Source organism: Orbicella franksi, chromosome 14, assembly GCF_964199315.1.
Source record: "Orbicella franksi chromosome 14, jaOrbFran1.1, whole genome shotgun sequence".
NCBI classification, from domain to species: Eukaryota; Metazoa; Cnidaria; class Anthozoa; order Scleractinia; family Merulinidae; genus Orbicella; species Orbicella franksi.
The window spans coordinates 8,053,585-8,073,469 of record NC_138158.1 but is presented as its reverse complement, the minus strand read 5'-3'; the positions used below and the strand labels follow the sequence as shown (position 1 = coordinate 8,073,469).

General features: G+C 39.9%; 2 protein-coding genes and 1 pseudogene across 3 annotated transcripts; 1 reads left to right on the top strand and 2 right to left on the bottom strand.

The window, feature by feature from the left end:
• Positions 1-65: 65 nt before the first annotated feature.
• LOC145468474 (RNA demethylase ALKBH7, mitochondrial-like) lies at positions 66-4,450 on the bottom strand. Its single transcript, XM_081452223.1, has 5 exons — positions 3,699-4,450; positions 2,953-3,095; positions 2,044-2,074; positions 1,485-1,609; positions 66-972 (listed from the first exon to the last, which is right to left on the bottom strand). The coding sequence occupies exons 1-5, from the start codon at positions 4,179-4,181 to the stop codon at positions 855-857; spliced, it is 900 nt and encodes a 299-aa protein (XP_081308349.1). The 5' UTR covers positions 4,182-4,450; the 3' UTR covers positions 66-854.
• LOC145468451 (uncharacterized) lies at positions 4,112-12,305 on the top strand. The gene is made up of 9 exons (XM_081452180.1): positions 4,112-4,163; positions 4,588-4,608; positions 5,427-5,496; positions 6,075-6,154; positions 6,645-6,676; positions 7,753-7,917; positions 8,684-9,448; positions 10,078-10,411; positions 10,804-12,305. Exons 1-9 carry the CDS (start codon positions 4,138-4,140, stop codon positions 11,366-11,368), a joined length of 2,058 nt encoding a protein of 685 aa, XP_081308306.1. The 5' UTR covers positions 4,112-4,137; the 3' UTR covers positions 11,369-12,305.
• Positions 12,306-14,449: 2,144 nt separating this feature from the next.
• On the bottom strand, positions 14,450-19,398 carry LOC145468478 (dynein light chain Tctex-type 5 pseudogene; annotated as a pseudogene). The gene is made up of 2 exons (XR_014042196.1): positions 17,357-19,398; positions 14,450-15,547 (listed from the first exon to the last, which is right to left on the bottom strand). The product of XR_014042196.1 is annotated as a dynein light chain Tctex-type 5 pseudogene (transcript).
• Positions 19,399-19,885: the final 487 nt, after the last annotated feature.

The window sequence follows — 19,885 nt, the reverse complement described above, 5'->3', positions numbered from 1 at the left end:
AATTATTGCTGTCTGACGTAGTACCTTAGTTGAGATTGTTAGTTTACTTTTTGTAAAGAGATGACCAATTGAACTGCACTGTGTTTTCAGTATACCCTAATCAAAATTATTGAATGTTCAAAGACTACTACAAGTTTAATTTTCTTTTAACTCTTTTAAGTTTTAAGAAATGGACTTTAAACTTTAAATTTAAAACAAGACATGTTTTGATTGTTCAACAATCATCTTCAGTTGTGAATTTGTTTGCAAGTTTCGTTGAATTAATACAAGCAATGGCGTATAAGTAAAAGGTGATGCAATTCAAAATTTCGAGAAAATTAACGTACAATTTTATGAAGCGCGAGACATGGAATAACACTTGCACGAGCACTACACTTAATACAGGGAACAAAATTGTGAAAAATAGAAATAATTACAATGATAATAACACAAAATGTTATGCACAAAAAATATAAAATAAACCGGTTCTAAATGTATATACATAAAGAGAAATATCAGAACAAGAGAGTTAAGTCAGCATGTTTCAGCTGCTTATTTAAAGTGGGATTCTCCCATTTGATGTGCATTGCTTCCTTCAACATAAGTTGTAGCTTGTTGGGTGCACAATCCACAATGGAAAAGCACCTCTTATTAGCTAAACACTGACATGCCTGGGATTACTTCAAATGCTGATCAATATACGTGTGAATTCCTGTCCCTGCTCAGATGCTCATGAATGCGTGTCAAGAGATGTCAGTTAGTCTTGCCAATGTAACAGGCATTACATCCTGTACACGAAAACTTGTAGTTTTCTTTTCCAGTTTATTATCAGTGCAATGATTCATTTCACGACCAAACATTTTTCGTCAGTGATGTTAAGGTTGGCATCTGAGAACCAGTGATATTCTCCTGTCTCTAGGAATGGTCTCTCCTTTCCAAACAGATTCATCCTCGCTTAATATTTCATGAGTAAACTGATATCTTGCAGCATCCCTGAAGATTTAAAATAATATTGAAAGCTTCTGTTATGATCAAACTGAGTTTCAAATTAAGGGATGGGTTTTCAGTGCATAATAAAAGTTAAACACAGGGTGCACTTGAAAATCTGTTTGTTAAAATAATGTACTACCATATTTACAAGAAAAAGTGATACCAGCTGCCTCAATTAAGCACCACCCTAAACCCTAACCCCTCAAATAAGCACCTCACATAACAGCAACATTCAAAATATTTAGCACCACAGTTCTGAACCACAACATAGTGCTTAATTCAGTTAACTGAAACACTAAAGGTGGAAAGCAGCAATTGAAGAGACTTAAGGGTTCCATCACAGCTGCTTAATACTACATGTACTAATCAATTGGCTTCCTACCCAAAGCCTTTTAAATGAAAAGCTTAGTTTCCCATAAACTGAAACTTGTCTTAAGTTCTCAGGAACGGTTTGATTTGAAACACATGCATTCTCCTAAACCAATGAAGCAAACATTCCAAGGTTGTAAACATACTTTATGATATATAGTGATCTTGGTCTGAGTAGGGCATCAACTTTGACATCGCCAAGCTTCTCATGTTGAAATCGCATGACTGAAGGCGACAGCAGACTGAGGCCAGATATAACAGCTCCACAGAACTAGATGTGAGAAGAAAATACACATTTTGCACATCTGTGCTGCTATCATGCACCCAAAAGGCAATTTTCGCTTGCATTTTGTAGAGAGGAATGCCAGAATCACTTGACTAATTGACTAAAGAAACAGACTGAAGTAAACAGAAAGCTATTGCCAGACTGTAGCAAGTACTGTATACGTGTCTGAGAAGTGGCGAGAAAGTCCCTCCTAAAATTTGAAGTTTCTTCTCATTGCTGGTATTAATTTCTGAATAACTCAGTAAAATGTAATGCAATTTACCTGATTTGCAACACACTTGTAACGAATGTGTCACTTTCAGAGTGACTCTCACTTCAACGTAATCTTAAAAATGTTGGGTTTTGCCTCAATCTGAGTTTTGATTTGTGTTCAAGTACTGAATGACTCAGACTGGTGTTAAATTACTGAATACACTTACCTTAATGCTATCAATGTGTGGCTTAATGTATCTAAAATACAAGACAAATAGATCCTTATATCAGAGATAGATCAATGAAACCAGAATCACCTGGATGGTTATTACAGTATGTCCATGTACATCTACTGTACCCATAACATTAATTGTACTGATTTCAGCAATAAACATTGGGCAGCCTCAGTGCATTAATTGGTTCATGGTTCTGGTATGAAGCTTTGTTGATGTACTAACAAAAATACATTTACTGTTAAAGATGTTGTAACCAAAAAGAGCACCAGCAGTGCCTGTGGTCAGGGTAGTTGGTCATATAAAGGTGCACGTGCTTGCTAGTTGCTAATTAAAAGCTTGCTTGTCTTCAGTCAGTTGTGGCCGAAAGTGCAAAGATCTGGACAAAAGCAAATACCAGAACCAGAAAATCCTGGTTCAGTTTGATTGTGTTCATGCAATTTCAATAACGGTAAATTCTGAACAATCCTAATAATTAATTTTATTATAGTGGAATCGTGACCTTTTGAACCTTAAAGGGAAACGTTAATTGGTTTGACATATTGGGTAGTTTGAGAAATCTGGGGGGGGGGGGGGGAATTAGCATTGAAATGAGTGAAGTGAAAGTAGTTTTGGTTTGAAGAATCAGGAGTTTTGAAAACTCAAGTAGTGGAAACATTGGGATGCAGGGAAAGGCATCAGTAAGCCTGAATCAATGTCTGCCAAGTAACTTTGTGTCATTCTCATCTACCACACAAAAGCCACAGCTCTAACCCTTAATCAATACCAACCAGGCCTAATATATTGTAGATACCGTCATGTAAATTCTCACAATGGTTAATAATGTGCTAATGTTAAGAGAAATTGGATACTCATTACTTATTCACGTATGAGTATTCAAGTTTATACATGCACTGTACAAACCCAGTTTTAGCCAGGTCCAACACATGAACATGGGGTAACAGTTCCAAGTCTGAGTTAAATGCTGCATCGCGAATTCTCTGGAATATTGACAAACACTCTTGACTCCATCTTGATTTTTCTGTTTCCCTGTAACCATGGATTGCCTACAATAATAATTAAAGATAATTTAGTTCAAAGGTTATAATAATTATGTTTTGTATGTGCAGTCAGCATTGCATTTTACATAAATTATTCAACAGGCATGAAAAAGTAAACACCAAATCATGAGATATATACTAGTTATGCAATGCTTTTGAGTGATTTACCATGGAATATCACACAAGTCATTTGTATTTTCTCCTTATGCACATTAGTATACCAAGAAAATACAAGTGACAAGTGGGATATTCCATTGCATTCCAAGAGAGAGCATTGCATGACTATTTTATACCACGTCATAGAAAATACAGTGGCCAACACCATGCGACACCTGCGCGGCGCATGATGGGAAGGTTGGATGCATACCGTCAAAATAATATACAATATAATATAATGGATTTCCAGTATTCTGATTGGCTGTATTGTATATGGAATAATAATTTTTTATTCTTATTATTACCCCTATCCCTGAGGAAACCTCAGTTTACTGATTTTGGGATGAGGATCGAGTGGGGGGGGGGGGTGCTCAAGCAAGGAACACTGCAGTGGGGAAGGGAGGGAGGGGATACAACTTAGGGGAAATGCAACTTTACAGCTAAGACACTCACATCGTCCCAGTGATCATACTGATACTTTTGTCTTTTCAAGTATGGTTCTACCTCCTTCAAGAGCAACGATTCCTCTTCTTCGGAGATAAAGTTTTCCCGAACTTCTAAGTTCCCATCCACCAAATCTTGCACGTTTTCCAGCTCTTCTATACTACAGCCGTCTGTTATAAAAGAGATCCTGCTCTCCTCTTCTCTCAGGTTATTAGCTCTACTTGATAGATACCTGGTAAAATACCTGATAGATTTTGCGTTTATGGAGGAAAATCGTGACGAAAACAGAGATTTACACAAGTTTCTTACTATCGCTCTGTCCGCCATGTTGGATTTTTTATTTTCCGCTGTTCTTGAAGACCAAGGCTCATGCAAATTGGTCACATGATTATTGTCTCTATATAAGGTAGCAATTTCGCGGGAACGAAGACGGCGGGAAGATTTGAAGATGGAGGCTGCAGCTGTTGCAGAAAGGTACGTTTGATCGTACATTTTACAACTGAATCCACTGTTACTTGCAAAACATTTATATTAGCACAGTTTCGTCGATTACTAGCTCATCAACAGTATAATTTTCAAACCTTCAGGTTGAAATCGAAAGCGCGGCGAAATGTACACGTTTGTTCAATACTGACAAATGTAGATAACCGATCGCGGCTCCGATCGATGTTTCTGTGTTTTCGGTGATTGTTTCTTCGGCTGCTTTTTTAACCTGTGGTTAACTTATCGATAACTCGGTTTCTGACAGAGAGACTTTGAAATTTTCCATTTCTTCCTCCTGAGCCCATGAAGACTAACGTTCAGATGTCTTCCATTATCAATGGTTTATCAAACTTGGTTATCAGGTAACTTTTGTCGTTAAGTTAAATTAATCACATCTTGATCTCTCTACTTTCAGGAGGGCTAACGGATTCTGCAGGTAATTTTCATTCGCTTTTAGATCATAACTAAACGTTTAGCCATACATCTATTTTCATCGAAGTGATCTAGATTATGTGTACATAGCACTCGCAAGGGACACAAGAATTCTGAAGAATTTCAAGATATCTTCATGAAGTTAATTTTATGTAATTTGAACCATGCAATCATAAGGCTTCCTTTGAAATATTCCTGAAAGATCGGTCTTCAAAAACACTAGGAGGAAACATCATTATCTTTTCCGATTTCATATCTTGAAACTGTGGAAACGTTAATTGGTAGAATGATTGGTTTACTCGCCGTAATGGCTGTTGCACTGATTGGCCAACTGACTTATGGGCAGTTGGATGGAATTACTCTTTTATTGATATGTAACAGATATACGAATAAAAAAAGAGATGATTCTTAAGTCAACTGAATGAAAGACTGATCTAATATCAATTGAGTAAATAACTGTCATGAATTATTTGTCAAATAGACATTAATTGATTGAGTGAACATTCAAATTGACTTACTGATTGATTGATTGACTGATTGATTGATTGACTGATTGACTGACCAATTGAATGAGTGACTGACTGATTGTTTGATTGATTGATTGATTAATTGATTGATCAATCGATTGATTGATTGATTGGCTTTCTTACTGATTAATGTCTTCTAATTAATGTATTAGACTTCATCATGATTCGATTATAAATACTGGGTTTTCTGCAAATAAAAGTAAAATTCTACAAATTTTGCTTCTTAATTCTGAACACTGCAATCAATTTTTTTTGTAAGAAAAGTAGTACTAACTCTATTTGTGCTTGTCATCAGATACTATATACGAGGAGAATGCCGCGAGGGTAACAACTGCAGGTTTTCACATGATAGCAGAGATGTTCCAGTAAGTATTTTAACCTTAATTAATTCTGAACACAATAAATGTGAGATAATGAGTCCCAGAGATTTGCTTTACTCTCCCTAGATATGCAGTGTTGATCCATCCCAGGTTACCATGGTACCTCCAGCATGTTTTATCAGGTCACCAAATAATTAAACAAGACCTATTCAAATACCTTGGTCTGTTGGTCAAGAGAAAATGCTGAAACAACAGTTTAACCTAACAATGGGAGAGGGAGGGAGGGAAGCAAGGTATTTTAGTGACAAGGGTGTGTGGAGACCTTTTTGCATTTGAAATTTGTGATCTCAGCACTTTATGAGGTAAGTTGTTTTTTCTCCGGAAAAAAGATTTTGGTAAAGTCATATAGGTTTCATTCTGGGCAGCTGGACATTTTGGGTCTGCTGTTAGGCAATAAGGACTTTCTTGGGGTCTAGCAATTAGATGGCATTCGCACATCCTATCATTAAGATACCACAGTACCTTCCCAGGAGTAAAACATAGCCCAGCCTTTAGATCATCGCACTTCATTTTAGGTTTAAGAATCATGCAAGTCTACAAATTACAACTAATTATTTCCGAAGGTTTGTCACTATTACCAAGAAGGACGTTGTTTGTTTGGAAAAGATTGTTGGTACAATCACCCTGATGAGCAAATGTTCATGTAAGTTGTAATAACGTGTGACCTAGTAACATAGGCCCGCAAGGCATACAAAGAGCTGCAGGACAGATTGCATCATGTTTTTTTGCCTGTGTTTAGAAGCAACCAATGTCTTGACAAAACTTAAACTTTCAGTTTAAACTTTCAGGTGTGATTAATACGTATTTTATAGGCATCTGTCTCTTAGTTTTGTGTTTGTTCTTTAACTTCATTGACAATTATCCTCACACGTATACAATGGGACATTTATTCTGTGGACACATCAAGTGGCCGGATAAGTCCCTTGTTAGTAACCTTTCCACAGCTCTAGGGACTTGTTGTACAGCAGTATCTGTGACCAAGTAATCTCAAGTGTAATACTTTAAGAATATTTGCATTGGAAAACTGTTCCCCCACCACCTTCCACTTTTCCCTAGTTGATCCAAAACACGTATTTCCAGCCTTGTTCCACGAAATATATTGATGAGTTCTTTGTTGTTCATTTTTTTCAAAGGCCAATTGTACACCCAGCTATAGCTGTTTTTGGTAAGTATTGTTCACCAGAAACTTTGTGCAATAACTGACTGCCATACGAAAGTTTACCTAGAGACAATTTTTTTCTGTGTGGTGTTTTCCTTGGTCTTGACAAGAATTCATTTCGGTGACTTCATTGCATTGACTCCCGGGGGGGCTGGGCTATTCCCAGAAAAACTGGTTGGGAGTGTGCGGCCCACTTCCCAAAATGCTTACCCTATTTATGACCAAAAATTGCGATTTATGAACCGACCAAACATTCGATACCCTATTTATGACCATTGTGGTTGGGCACAGCTGCCCTAAACATAATTTATGAAGGGCATTTGTTTATGGTCTTATTGATAATGATGAAAAAGTAGCTTCTTCTAAGATACATACTTAATTAAAAACTAGAATGCAAAAACCATACCCTGTTTATGACCAAAACGGCTGAAAAACCATACCCTTTGGGGCCACACATACCTATATAACTTATATAAGGGAGTACCCACCGGGCATTGACTGCACACGTCATAACTAGTAACTCTGACTGAAAAGCCGTGTTAAAGGGAGTTCCAATAAAGTATGTAGGTATGTATGTAAACTCGTGAGGCCTTCTGAGGAACTGGGCAAGTAAACCAGTCTAGCTTGAAGTGAAAGCGTGAAGCTGGTGCCAAGTGCGACAAATGCATCAAATCTCTATTGGTTTTGTTGTTGTTATTTATCTCTCGGAACCTCTGTACGCATAGAAAAAACTCCCGAAAAAAAAAAAGACAGTAATGTTTGCGATAGGCACTTCAATAGGCCACGTTCGATAAATATTTTACCATGGCTCCGCGGCTTTCAGGACAAACTTCTATATTTGGTGGTGCCTCCTTTTGGAATTGAGGCACAAAAGAAACCTTAAAAAATATGCAATATTGTCTTGAAAGTCTCCGAGCCATGTTAGAATATTTAGCAAACGTGGCCTTAGTAACCATCACTTTGGGCGACAATAGACATTTATAGAGAGAGTTGGCACATTGATTCTATAGGCGACTTTGCCCGACTTCAAAAAACGTTGCGTGGTTTAACAACGCTTAAAAGCGTTTTTCTTTTTTCGTGAGATATTGGTGGTGCTGGTCCAGGAGGCAATCTGAACCTATTGTTAGCAGCTGCTGTGGCTGGCGCTCAAACGGATGATGACAACAGCAGTAGTGAGGAGGAGGTGCGAGATCCACTCACCCTGGACAATGCTATGGAATTGTGGACTAAGCACAAGAAACGAAATGGTTAGGCGTTGTAAAAGTCTGTGTTAAGGCCTGGTTTTTCAAAGGTTGGGTAACGCAAGCGCTGTCCGTATCGTTAATCACTGTCCACTGGGATAGTTTTAACAAATCAAACTATGCTATCCATTGGACAGAGATTGATATGGGCGCCGTTTTGAATGAACGAACGAACGAGAGAGTGAACGAAAGAACGAGCGAACGAGCGAACGAATGAACGAGCGAGCGCCCTGGAGCGAGAGTGCGAGTGAACGAACCGACGAACGAACGAACAAACGAACCGCCGAACGAACTTTACTAAAGCTTATTAAGGTGTCTAAAAGTATTTAACAGAGGGAGAACCCTCTGCTAATGGGGGTTTTTAAGAGTGGGTAACCGTCTATTCGCCAGGTAGATCGCAATCTCGTGAATGAAAGTGCATTTCTTACTGAGTTCCCGTTAACACTAATTTACTTTGAATGTTCCCCTGCTATCCACTGTACTTCATACGTCAATAGCGATGGCAGGGAGAGGGGGTTGGGGGAGTGTTAGAGGGATGCGAGCACAATGTTGCGGAGAGCGCCGCGCTTTCGAAATTTTTCTTTTCTACCCTTGCAAGCAGACAAAACGATATGACATAGCTTCAGTTGGAAAAGTCTCGACTTTTGGATGCACGTTCAAAATTCTCCACCCTTTTCATCGCTGAGTGAGGACGATAGGCGAAAACGCATTGAAAAGGAATTTTAACTAAAACGCGTTGATGGAGCCTGAATTTCATTATGTTTTATTGCAGAGAGTAAGTTATCAAATGAAGAGCAAACAGAAGCAGGTGATGATGAGTCAAGCGAGGATTCAGACACTTCCGACTGTTTAGAGAAACATGTCCATGAGTTCTTTTACGAGCTCAGAAACTACGATATGACGACATGGGACATGGAGACCGTGTACAAGCTAATATCAAACCTCGCTGAACTTTCCATTAAAGAATTTGACGAGTTCAACATTGCTCTGAGTTTAATCTTAGGAGAGACGATCCGTCACTGGCGTCCGGCAGCCAGCGACGTCGCGGAGTTGTTTTTGAGGATCTCCGAGAAAGATGATGCAAATCTGGCTAGCATGATTCTTACCCTTTGCAACGCGCCCATCAGAGTTAAATTCCTAGAGAGTCATGTGGCTTGCATTCTAGCCGCAGCGCAGAGAAAGTTCCCCAAGGAGTGGACCCCTCAGGCGATAGGGAAGCTGCTACAGGATGTCGAAGATAACGGTTTTAACATCGATGCTACCGAGGTTTTTCACCGTATGGGGAAGGAACTCGAAGACCCCGAGGTGCTCGGACAGCTTGTTCGTGAATATCTCTTGGCGACCGGAGAGAAAGATTCTTTCAATTGCAGATGCAAAACTGCGGAGTGTCAATGCCCGGTTTCTGTTGACGAAGGAGTTGCGTTTATTGTGTTTGCTGGTCTGGAGAGGAAGATGAACTGGGATGAAGAAAGCAAGCTGAAGTTTTTCAGAAGCGCTACAGAGACATTGTGGACGCCTGACGTTTTAACCGAGTTAGGTAATCTTCTAAATGAATGTGTTCAACTGTATAGCTATTTTCAATTGAAAGTCGAAAGCATCAACGTGTGTACTTAAGTTCTTTGTTTGCTTAGCTCTCTAATTGGGTAAAAAAGGCGTGCTTTACGCTACTAACCAATCAGAGCATAGAAGCTGTTTACTCAACCATTCAGACGCAAAAGCCAAACCAAACGTGGCAGCTGCCTCGCCTTTTCCCGCGCTTTTGGCGTCAGTTTTGTGTTTTACCGCGCTTGGCACTGGCTACATGTCCACTGGCGCAAGCTAGGAGCTTCTTCCTTTCTTTTTCCCGCGCTTACAATTGCTTCGAGTTTGTGATTGGTTCCTCGCATTATTTGTGTTTTATTTATTTAGCTAGAGGTAAAAAGCGGTTTTTTCAGACAGTGATCTTAGAAAATCGCTGAATAGAGATGCTGTGACAACCTCATAGTGATAGAGTGTGACTTCGTCGATGTTATCGTCATTAGATTTTGCAAGTATTTAAAGTTCAGTTCATTATTATTCCCAAACGCCAAGAAATCAACAGAGAGAAGAAAACTAGACCGCCGGCATTTTATGAATTTTACATTTCCAGTTTCTAACGTTCCGTTCCTTTTATTCACCTTTCTTCAGGTGAGCTTTTCAGCATCAAGGACCCCGTTAAAGTCTGCCATCCTAGAGTGGACAAACGCCTCAACTGGAACGCTAAAGAATTCGTCAGCGCCGAGGAACATACCACTGTAGGAAAACCCCTAAAGAAACCAACCACCCAGCGAAAATTTCAGTGCAGGGGGGCAAGATGCTCAAACCAGCCTAAACGAGGCTGTGACTTTGACATGTGTGGACGATGTTGTAAGAAGGTTGCAGAGCCGTGCTCTGTCCACGAGGATGCGTTCAGCGTGTTTGAACCTCCTGTGTTTGAGCGAAATTACAGTTTTTTCAAGATCGAACCCAAAGCCTTTTTCAGGTTTGCAGAAAATTTTTTTACCTATATAGTGTATCGGCCATTGGGTTGAGGTTCCATCGAGATTGGGAAGAAGTGAGCTGATTCTTGCATAACCAGTGTGACTGGCGGTTTTTATTTGTCACAATCTAAGGAATCTAAGGGCCACTTTCTAGAAACTGTTTTTGATAGTCAGATGCAACTCTTTAGCTGTTCACCCAGAGAATACCCGTACACCAACTCCCTTTTACCTCCAAGTGTAATTATTGATGTATTTGTCACTTGCTTTTAAGTCATTTTGCTGATGTACAAAATTACTTTCACATTAAAAGAATCCTGAAAATTATAGTTTACTAAGATAGAAGCATTTCTGGTCATTCTTTCAAACTAAATTCTTTTTGTTTCACTATTTGTAGTTCCAGAGATAATCTGGACAACATTGGCAGTATCCTTACACCGTTTCGAAGCGTAACGTTCGGTTCTGATTTCTCTGTTCACGACGACGACGTCATCAAAGCCGTGGACCTCTGCGAGGACAGTTTAGTGGTTCTTGAACTCGGTTCCTCAAACACGGGGGCTGGCGTGTGGCTCACAGACACGGCCGTGCACCACATTGCCAGCAACTGTCCTAATCTGCTGAAGCTTCGCTTGGAATCCGTCACGGGAGTCACCGATGTCGCGGTCATTGACGTCATGTTCAAGTGCCCGTTGTTGGAAGAGCTCGAAGTCAGCGGTCACGATCGCAGCTCGGGTTCCCTTACAGACGAGTGTATCAAGCGCTTGTTTGACCTAAGTGTGCTACCGGGCCTGAAGGGCTTGATCATTACAGATCAACTGCGCGTGCGCCATGATGTGGTGTACCGACTGCGCAGGCGTCGGCCCAAATTGAAGATCATTGCGGGGGAGACTGATAGCGACAGTGTAGCGCACTCCATGGTGTTAGGAATGATGGGTCTGTCTTATGGAGACGGGCTTTACTAGAAGCTTACAGAAATCTTGCTACCCTCAGAATGAAGCACCGCTCACGAGGAAACGATAATAAGGAATTTATCAAAGGCAGGGGATTCGCGAGCCCGTAGAGTGGAATTCAGAAGTGTATGCCGGAGTCTTTAAACTATTTTTTGTCGTTCACAAAGCCCTTATATAATTCGGAAGCAAATTAAAGCTATGTTCACAACGCCGCTACCTGTTGCAGCTCTATTAGAAGCTTAAAAGTTTAGCTTTCGTTGTGCGATTTCATGCTTAGAAGTTAATTTAGGTATGCGTGAATAGCCTAGGAGTATATGAATGTTAAATGCACGTTTAATTCTTGTTTTTCGTTTATTACTATGCTTGATCCTCGAGAATAAGAGTTTATCTTTATTTGTTGGTTCATATTATAATATTAGATTGATATTCTAAGATCTACTTGGAAAGGTATAATTTGTTTGAATACCGATTTCTTCAAATTAGTGTTAATACATAATTATATATTAATATCATACATTAGTTATTTATTAGTAAGAGTGATATTCATAATATATTTGTAATAATTTGTTAATAACTCATTCAAATTATTAAGAGTGTCTATATGCGTTTATGGGGGATCAGTTCAGGGTTGGGGATCATTACGGGGGCTGTACAGATCATAGTTTATATTATAATAGTAGCATTTCTATGTAGGAATGATATATTATTGTAAGAGCGCCTACAAGCATTGAATCACTGAGCAGTGGTCGCACATTACCTAGGTTTGCTCACCACTTCATGTAACGCGCACTGGACATCCACACGGTCCATCGTAATATCGTAATATCGTAATAATCGTAATATCCGTGCTATCAAATATAGCAAAGATGAATTTAGTTGAATTCAAATTAAATTTTTCTACACCTGGTAACGCTTCAATTGAACGAAACTAGATTTTGCTTACTCGTTACATTACAGGAAGGAAAGTGTAGTATAGACACCAAAATTATTCGGAGTCATTTGTCATGGCCAGTTCCTTGGGAAAAAATCTGTCTTGTTTACAAGCAAAGTCAGTTGGCATCTTTCCTTCTAAGAGAACTCAGTCATAGAAACTCGTTTAAAACGTGACAGAACACCTAGCAACTAATGCTTGTATAGAAGGTGGTGAAAAACAAAGGCGTTTTAACAAACTATCATTTAATAGTGATAAACTTGTAATTGCACCGGAAGAGAAGGGATTCTTTTTGGACCACTTTTGCAAAGCGTGATAGAATAATTTGCATCTTCCAACAAATAAATGCTGACTAAAAAATATGCGCCTGTTAAGTGAAATGTTTTGCAGGACAAATAGCTGCAGATTAAGACAAATTCCAAATCAAAGATGCTTATATATACGTAGGTGTTGTGCATGTCAAATACCAGTAACGAACACTAACGGGGAATGTCAACGGGCTGTTTCTCGCGGGGGGCGGAGATAATGCGCGGAAAACTAGGGCAAACTTCGACTGGAGACTGCGAAAAGCTGTTTTCCGACACAGTCTACCAGCGCAGCTTATTCAATTACCTTTACTGAAAACGTTCTCCGCATTTCGTGTGTGCAATTTTCCAAGTTCAAGTAGGCGCCACGGATGAGGACGGAAACAGAGTGTCCCCCTCTCTCCCCTTCCTACCCGACGCACTCGCCTCACATTCAAAGAACGAGTTTAAGGACGGTGCCTACTTTTGTTAGTGCGCACACCTTCTGCGCATCACGCAAGCCATGGTTTAAGCGTCACGCGCGCGCTAGGGTTAACATTGACGCAATCAACTACGCTATCACGTACACGACTAAAATGAAAGCAAAATTTTCCCACTGTGACCAAATCAAGTTTAATGAGCCTGTACGTAAGCCAGGAACACCAGAATAGCAGCATATCGCTAACCACTAACTGTTAACGTCTTCCAGCTGAAAACCTACCTGTTATCTGTTGAAAATTATACTGAAATCCAACTGTAAATATGTACCTGCAGATGGCGTAGTGCGCGCGTAAAACAAGTGCGAGATACGCAAATGTCTTCCTTACTGGGGAGGTGACAGAAAAAAATGTAACGGGCACCGTAAAAGTTTTCAAAAAAGGTCAATAACTTTAAAAAACGCGTGGTTACCCCTACATTTTATGTTATGAAATGGAAGTGGCAAGCCTATTCAACATGTGATTAGTTTCTGGTTGTGAGCAAAAGGTATTTAGGCTGTATTTTAGCTGAACCAGAGGAAGGCTGTCAGAGACGCTAAAAGCGCTGTTGCAACGATTTTGTTATTACAAACATACCAAAAATGTTTTTTATGTTACCATTTGCCAGGTAGTTTAAAGATCTTTTTAAATGTGTTTGCTTTTCTGAATGTAAAGGCGAATTCTAAGGAAATTTGTAAAGAAATATCCTTTCGTTCTTTTTTCAGAAAAATGCTGATGTCAGCATTTTTGTTGAGATTAAAGGCTAATTATCTCGAAAAAATGCGCGGCTACCCCAATTTTTCTTTGTGGATTCCAATAGCCCTTGCAAAGATCTACTTTTTCTGCGTGGTCTTAACCTGGTGCAAAAACCTTTGTATTTAGTAGGCACCGTCCTTAAGTCCCTCTTACATCCTTGTTCAAATGCGTTGCTGTTAATGTTAAGATTAGGAGCCAGGCCTCCGAGTAAGATAGAAGCAACAATAGGCCAATAACAACAACGATTTTTAAGTTTGGAGACGTTACGACTAAGTACAAACGGCAAAATCAAAATGTCAAATCAACTTTTGTACGTTTTGTCGAGGGAACGTTTGTTAAAATTTAAAAAAATATAAAAATTCTCCTTTGGCGGTAACAAATGTAACGTAAAAAAAATTACTGCGGTAGTTTTCTTTCCTTTTCCAACAGGAATTTTGGGGGCCAAAAGTAGAAGGAAAGTCAAATGGTTATAACACAATTAATGAGAAGTTTAAAGTTAAAAGTGGGAAGGCTTGGGATACTGAAATTGAAATAATCCTATTCATAATTTCAGTGGCTGTTTAAGAAATAATTTATTTATTTACTCATTGTTAAGCTGAATTCAAATAAACATGCTAAAATCTTTCAGTTAAATGTTAATTAAAAATAGGTGCCATTTTAATTACACAAGATGGCCTATTTGACAAGAATTTGAAGACATTGAGTGCATTACATAGTGAAGGCTCAATGAAAATTTTCGATAATAAATGAGTCAGAAAACGATTTGTGAATTTATGGTACAAATACGGTTCAAGAATTCTAAAGATATTTTGAAAGTCGGCGAAAAGATTACAAAACGTACTTGCAAACAATAAAGCGAGGTCATGTTCATTTCACGACGTTTAACATTGAATAGGTTTACCAATAAAATTGAAGCATCACAATGAAGTCTTAACTATTTCACCGGTTACAAGATAACAGAACTCTCAAAATCCAATGATTCAGTCGTTGAAAATAGAGTTTTCAAACTGAGAGGTTAGTTTGAGGTTATTCTTGATAGATGCCATAAACAACTGCAACCGCGAACAGTTCAGAACTTTTAAAAACGGCATCAACCCACGTATCATGTTTTTCATCCCACAGAAAGCGACTGGCAACTCGAACGTCTTGTCCTTTTATCTGGCCAATAGTCACACTGCTGATGATCTTGAAACGCCCAAATCCCAACAGCTTGACTCTCTCGCAGATAGTATGCGAGAGCGATTTGCTCAAAGCTCGGCATTTCACAGCATCGTACTTCTCCTCCTTCAGGGACGACGATAGCGTTTCTTCCATGATTTCTTTGACTTCGGCGATGTGAAATCGCTTGTCTGGCTCCATTTTGTACGTGTTTTCGTAGCGAACTTTCTGGTGGGCTGCACGTATTTGGCTCGGTATAATGCTAGGAATAGAAACTAAGCTGGAACCGCGGTCCCGCTGCACTGGAAATCCAACCTCAAACAGACTTGAACGACGTTGTCTTGCCGCCGAGGCCGCAGGCTTCGTAGCAATGTTTTCCGTTCCAATGGAGGAATCTTTTCTTTCAGTCATTGTGGCAAAAAGTCTTGCAAAGAAAGTTCAGGAACAAAAGTCGACAACTCTTCAACGGAGCTATTGTGGAAAAGATTACTTGAAGATTTCTTGTCAATTTCGCGGGCGATTGCTGATGAGATCAGTCACGTGTCATGAAAATTGACGTCATTAGTTCGGTAATTCCCATGATACCCTGGGGAGATCAGACGAAAAGTATTAGGATGTTGATTAATCATTGAACAGATTGAAGGATAGAAAAGTGTTACTGAAAAAACCACTGCAAACGAATCAGGGCAGCGGATGTAGACTGCGAGCAGTCTTTCTTTCGCTCGAAATTCCGTTGGGAAGAACGCAAAGAAGGACGCAACACAAGTGCGCGGTCGTGAGCGTACGAGCGTGACATGCGAAGCCCCATGTCACGCTTGCAGTCACAAAAAAGAAGGAAGCGATAGCCTTTTGAAGCTATTTTATCAACCATATTTTGTGTAAATGTGTTACTTTACGAAATTGTGGTGAGTCTACTTTATTTATCTTGTTTGTACTCTAACTGGGGAAAGCTTTAATTTAACCTCAACCACTTCTCTAAAACGTCCCCTTACTATTAGCCTTCAACCTCCAACCTCTCTGGGTTTAGCCTGCAGAAGAAGCAGTTGCAAAGCTTTATTTTTGAATCACGCGAGGCGAGAGCGAGCGCGAATGAGACACGCCCCATGAACAGAGAAAATCAGTCCACTAATTACTTACGCCGTGATCATACTGTTCAGCATTTCAATTTACACCCCTCTTGAGACTCCAAAAATTTAGTCTTCGCCAAGAATCTCGCAAAACACCCGTTAGCTGTTGACCTTCTCTCGGAATCCAGACAAAGCCTTGACGAGTAGCGTTTATTCAGACAAGGACCAATTTAACCTTTAACCGCTCGACGTTCTCGTTCCAAGACGATGTCATCACGCCAACAAAAAGTAAACAAACAGCTTTTCGTGTCCTCGTTCGAAGAGCTTTATTCACTGAGGTTGAGGAGAATAACACACCCGTTTTCTATTCAATTACTCTCCGCCGGATACAAAACTGATTTTGCAAGGCACACGCGCGAATTTCTCACCAAAGCACGCGAATCGTGCGCAGCACGGCAGGCTTCGTGAGACGTTAAAAAGACACGAATCCACTGAGCAAACACTATAAGCTGATTCAGCCTCTCATAATTTGATACTTCAGCTGATATTGACCACACACAAGACTTCTAATGTTTTTTTAAACTGCGTCTCTAGGCGAAAACATTTCGAACGTAGACGGGTATTTGGGCGTGGTGATACTGCTGCGAATGGACTTAGCAGATTTGCCGTGAAATCTTGCAAAGTATCTTAAGTATTTACGTTGTAACTACAGGATTAAGGCACGGTTTTGACATCAAACACTTAACATGGCGACAACTTTGCTGTAAATAGAATCCGAATAAGAATAATTCCCCGGTAAATTGTTTTGAATCAACAGAGTTTCTGCCAATAAATATATACATGTTTGTCTAGGTAGCTATGGGAAAAAAAACTCAGGGTGCTTTGTATCTGGTTTGTATGAACCATGCTCAAACCCAAACGCGCTGCGGCAAATATCGCCCTCACGTCGTCACATAATGAAAGGTCGGCCGGATTTTCCTTCCATGTATTCAAAGCGATATAATTAATTAAAATAGCAACAACATGAGACTTTGGTGGCTAACATAATTGTTGTTCATCGCGAGTCGCTGTAGAGCCAACCTTGTACGATTCGTGATTTAATGAATTACCATAGAATATTTGCCCGTTAACTAGGTATATAGATTTTGTACCGTACATATGGGCCAGACATGAAAACCACGTCAGTTGTAGAAGAGGAAATGCTCAGATAATTTGCTCTTAGATCGTTGCAGTTTACCTGATCAAGGCACTAAAGAATGGAGCGTACCTGGATGAAATAAAGTGTTTTCGAAAACTTGAAGGACCCTGAAAGATCTTATACTGCTTACCTGATGAACAAAGGGTCAAATGATTAATACCTTGAACGATTCTCTCTCCGCTATTGAACAAACTGTTAACACTTAATTGCAGCAATGAGCGGGAAGCGTGTTGTTTTTCGCCGTAATTGCTCCCCGTTTCGACCGTTTCCTAGCGAACCCTATTTTTTTGCTTGCTCTCTGACCTCAGTCGTCAAGTTATCGAATCTGATCTGCGTTGAGCGAATGCCAAGGAACGGAAGTTAAAAACAACAAGGTATTTAGTCACGTAATTGTGCATAGCCTGAATTCTTTCTCGCCCTGGCGGCTGGGGGATTTTGACTATAGCTGGTTTTCTAGCATTTCGTTTCCACTTTCCTGGCTTATTAGTAGGAAAACAGGTTGCAAATCAGCATTGCTCTAGGCTGAAACCGGGCTAGAGGCAGCCCCACCCCGCCAAATAACAGGGAGTACCTCCGGCTTGCCTCGGTCATACCCCTAAAATTCTTAAATATTTAAAATAGGTAAACAGATTTGACCTTTTCTAAAATGGCGGAGGTGAAAAGGCATGGTGTCTAATGATGTTTGTGAGCTACAAATGAAAAGATGAATGTGAAAAACTGCGCCATGTTTCACTGTACGGACAGTGTCTTGTTGGAAGAACAGGACATCCCGTATCTGTGAACGCCAGGAAAGACATGAAAGAGAAGTCGCAAGAAAGCATGGTTGTGCATATGTGAGGGGTGGAAACGTGACTCTGTTGTAGAAGTTAATGTTAAAAACAACTCTCCTAAAGTAATTAGAAATATAATCTTAGGAATCCAGTTGTATTACCTTTTAACGATCAAACGCTCGGCTAAGACGCTGCTACGACGTACCTATCAGACCAGTTGTTTACTGCTCGCCTCCGTTATTCACTAAATGACTGCAGACTGATTTCAAATGTCGAAGATGTTTGTGAAGTTTACTACCAGGTGGTGGGGCAAGTCCGCCTAACAGGGGTAGTGAGGAGAGAAAAAAAGCTGTATTACTGCTAAAGGTGCAGTTGAAGAGATCTAGAAATTTAATTAACAGCAGATATCAACTGAAACGCCACCTTAAGAAAGTTTACTGATATCCATCCAGCATGTTGGCAATCCCCCTCAGTCAGCTCTATCCCAGGGGGTGGAGGGGGGTTTACGGGGCCGGGGGGACTCTCATAAGGTAAAGGTCGGGTTGCATGTCGTCACGCGTAGGGGTATAAATCAAGGTCAATCAAGGCTTCTGGTCTCACTTAGGGTGTTGATAATGAAACGACACTATTTTCAGCTGTCAAAGTATCTTGCACTCCAAGAAATAATAACAGAAAAATTCCGTATTTGGCTCGATTTCCGCCGGTGTCTACGTCTCGAGTCCAGTCCTAGTAACGCGTTCTCCTTTCTGAACAGCGGTTGGTTTAAGTGGTATACTCTAGGGCTCTGATAAAACTAAAGCCACACCCATATTGGTCTCCTTTAGGGGTAGCTGGGGGGTTTACGGCTCCCGGACTCGTTCTGTCCGCAAAAGAGCTCCAGGTCTGGGCTCGCGAAACAAACTTAAAATGAATCAGGGCTTTAAAGTATTGTCTCAGAGCTAGATTTAACAAGAAACGGGCCTTCTTGTCCAGGCTTTAAGAGAGAGAAAAGCTTTGGGCCCTGCCCAGGAGCCCCTGAGCCGCTCACCAATTCTCCCTTCCGCCAGCCGTACCTTTTCACTGACTTTTGTCCATAAATAACAAATGAAATCACTCGAGGCTTGTCGCTGCAACATTTTGAAGCTGACGAGTTTCTTAACTCTCAATACCTCTGTTAAATAAGGTTTAGATGTTGTAATAAGGAGAATGTAACTGTTGGTCGATACTGGCAGGGAAATTAAGGTAATAGGGTATTGTAACGGGAATAAATTCTTTGTAATGAACAAAACGAGAAAACAGTATACTGAAACAGCAATAATTGAAGCTTCATATCATTTATTTTTTCTCTGATACTGCTAAAGCAAGGTTAATAGGTTATGTTTATTCGTGTGAGCAAAGAGATCAGTATAATGAGTGGCAACTGTGAGATATGTAAAGACATTACTGATTTCACTAGTTATTTTATTTGACCAAACCAAACTCGATAACTTCCGTTCAAACCAACAATTAACTTGAAATTCACTCAAAACTGCAGAAAATCACTTCAACTTGTAACCATTAGATAACGCTAGATTTAATTTCACTCCTAATAAAATATCTTGGAATTGTAACATTTACTAATTAGAAAAACGATACATTTTCAGTAAACCCTAAGCACCAAGTGAACTAAATGAACTGGCCCTAACTATGAATCAATATATTTGCTGTATATTTATTTTTCTACCCGTCTTGCAGTACATGTATGTTGGCAAGCACGTAGCGGGTACGAATTACAAGTAAAAAAAACAATCTAAAGAAACACTAAAATATCTAAAAGACTTATTATCCGACGTTTTCGTTTTCGGAAAACCAACCTTTAACTGTTTTTCACGGTGCGCACGCGCTCAGGAAAACAAAGAGGGTTACAACTA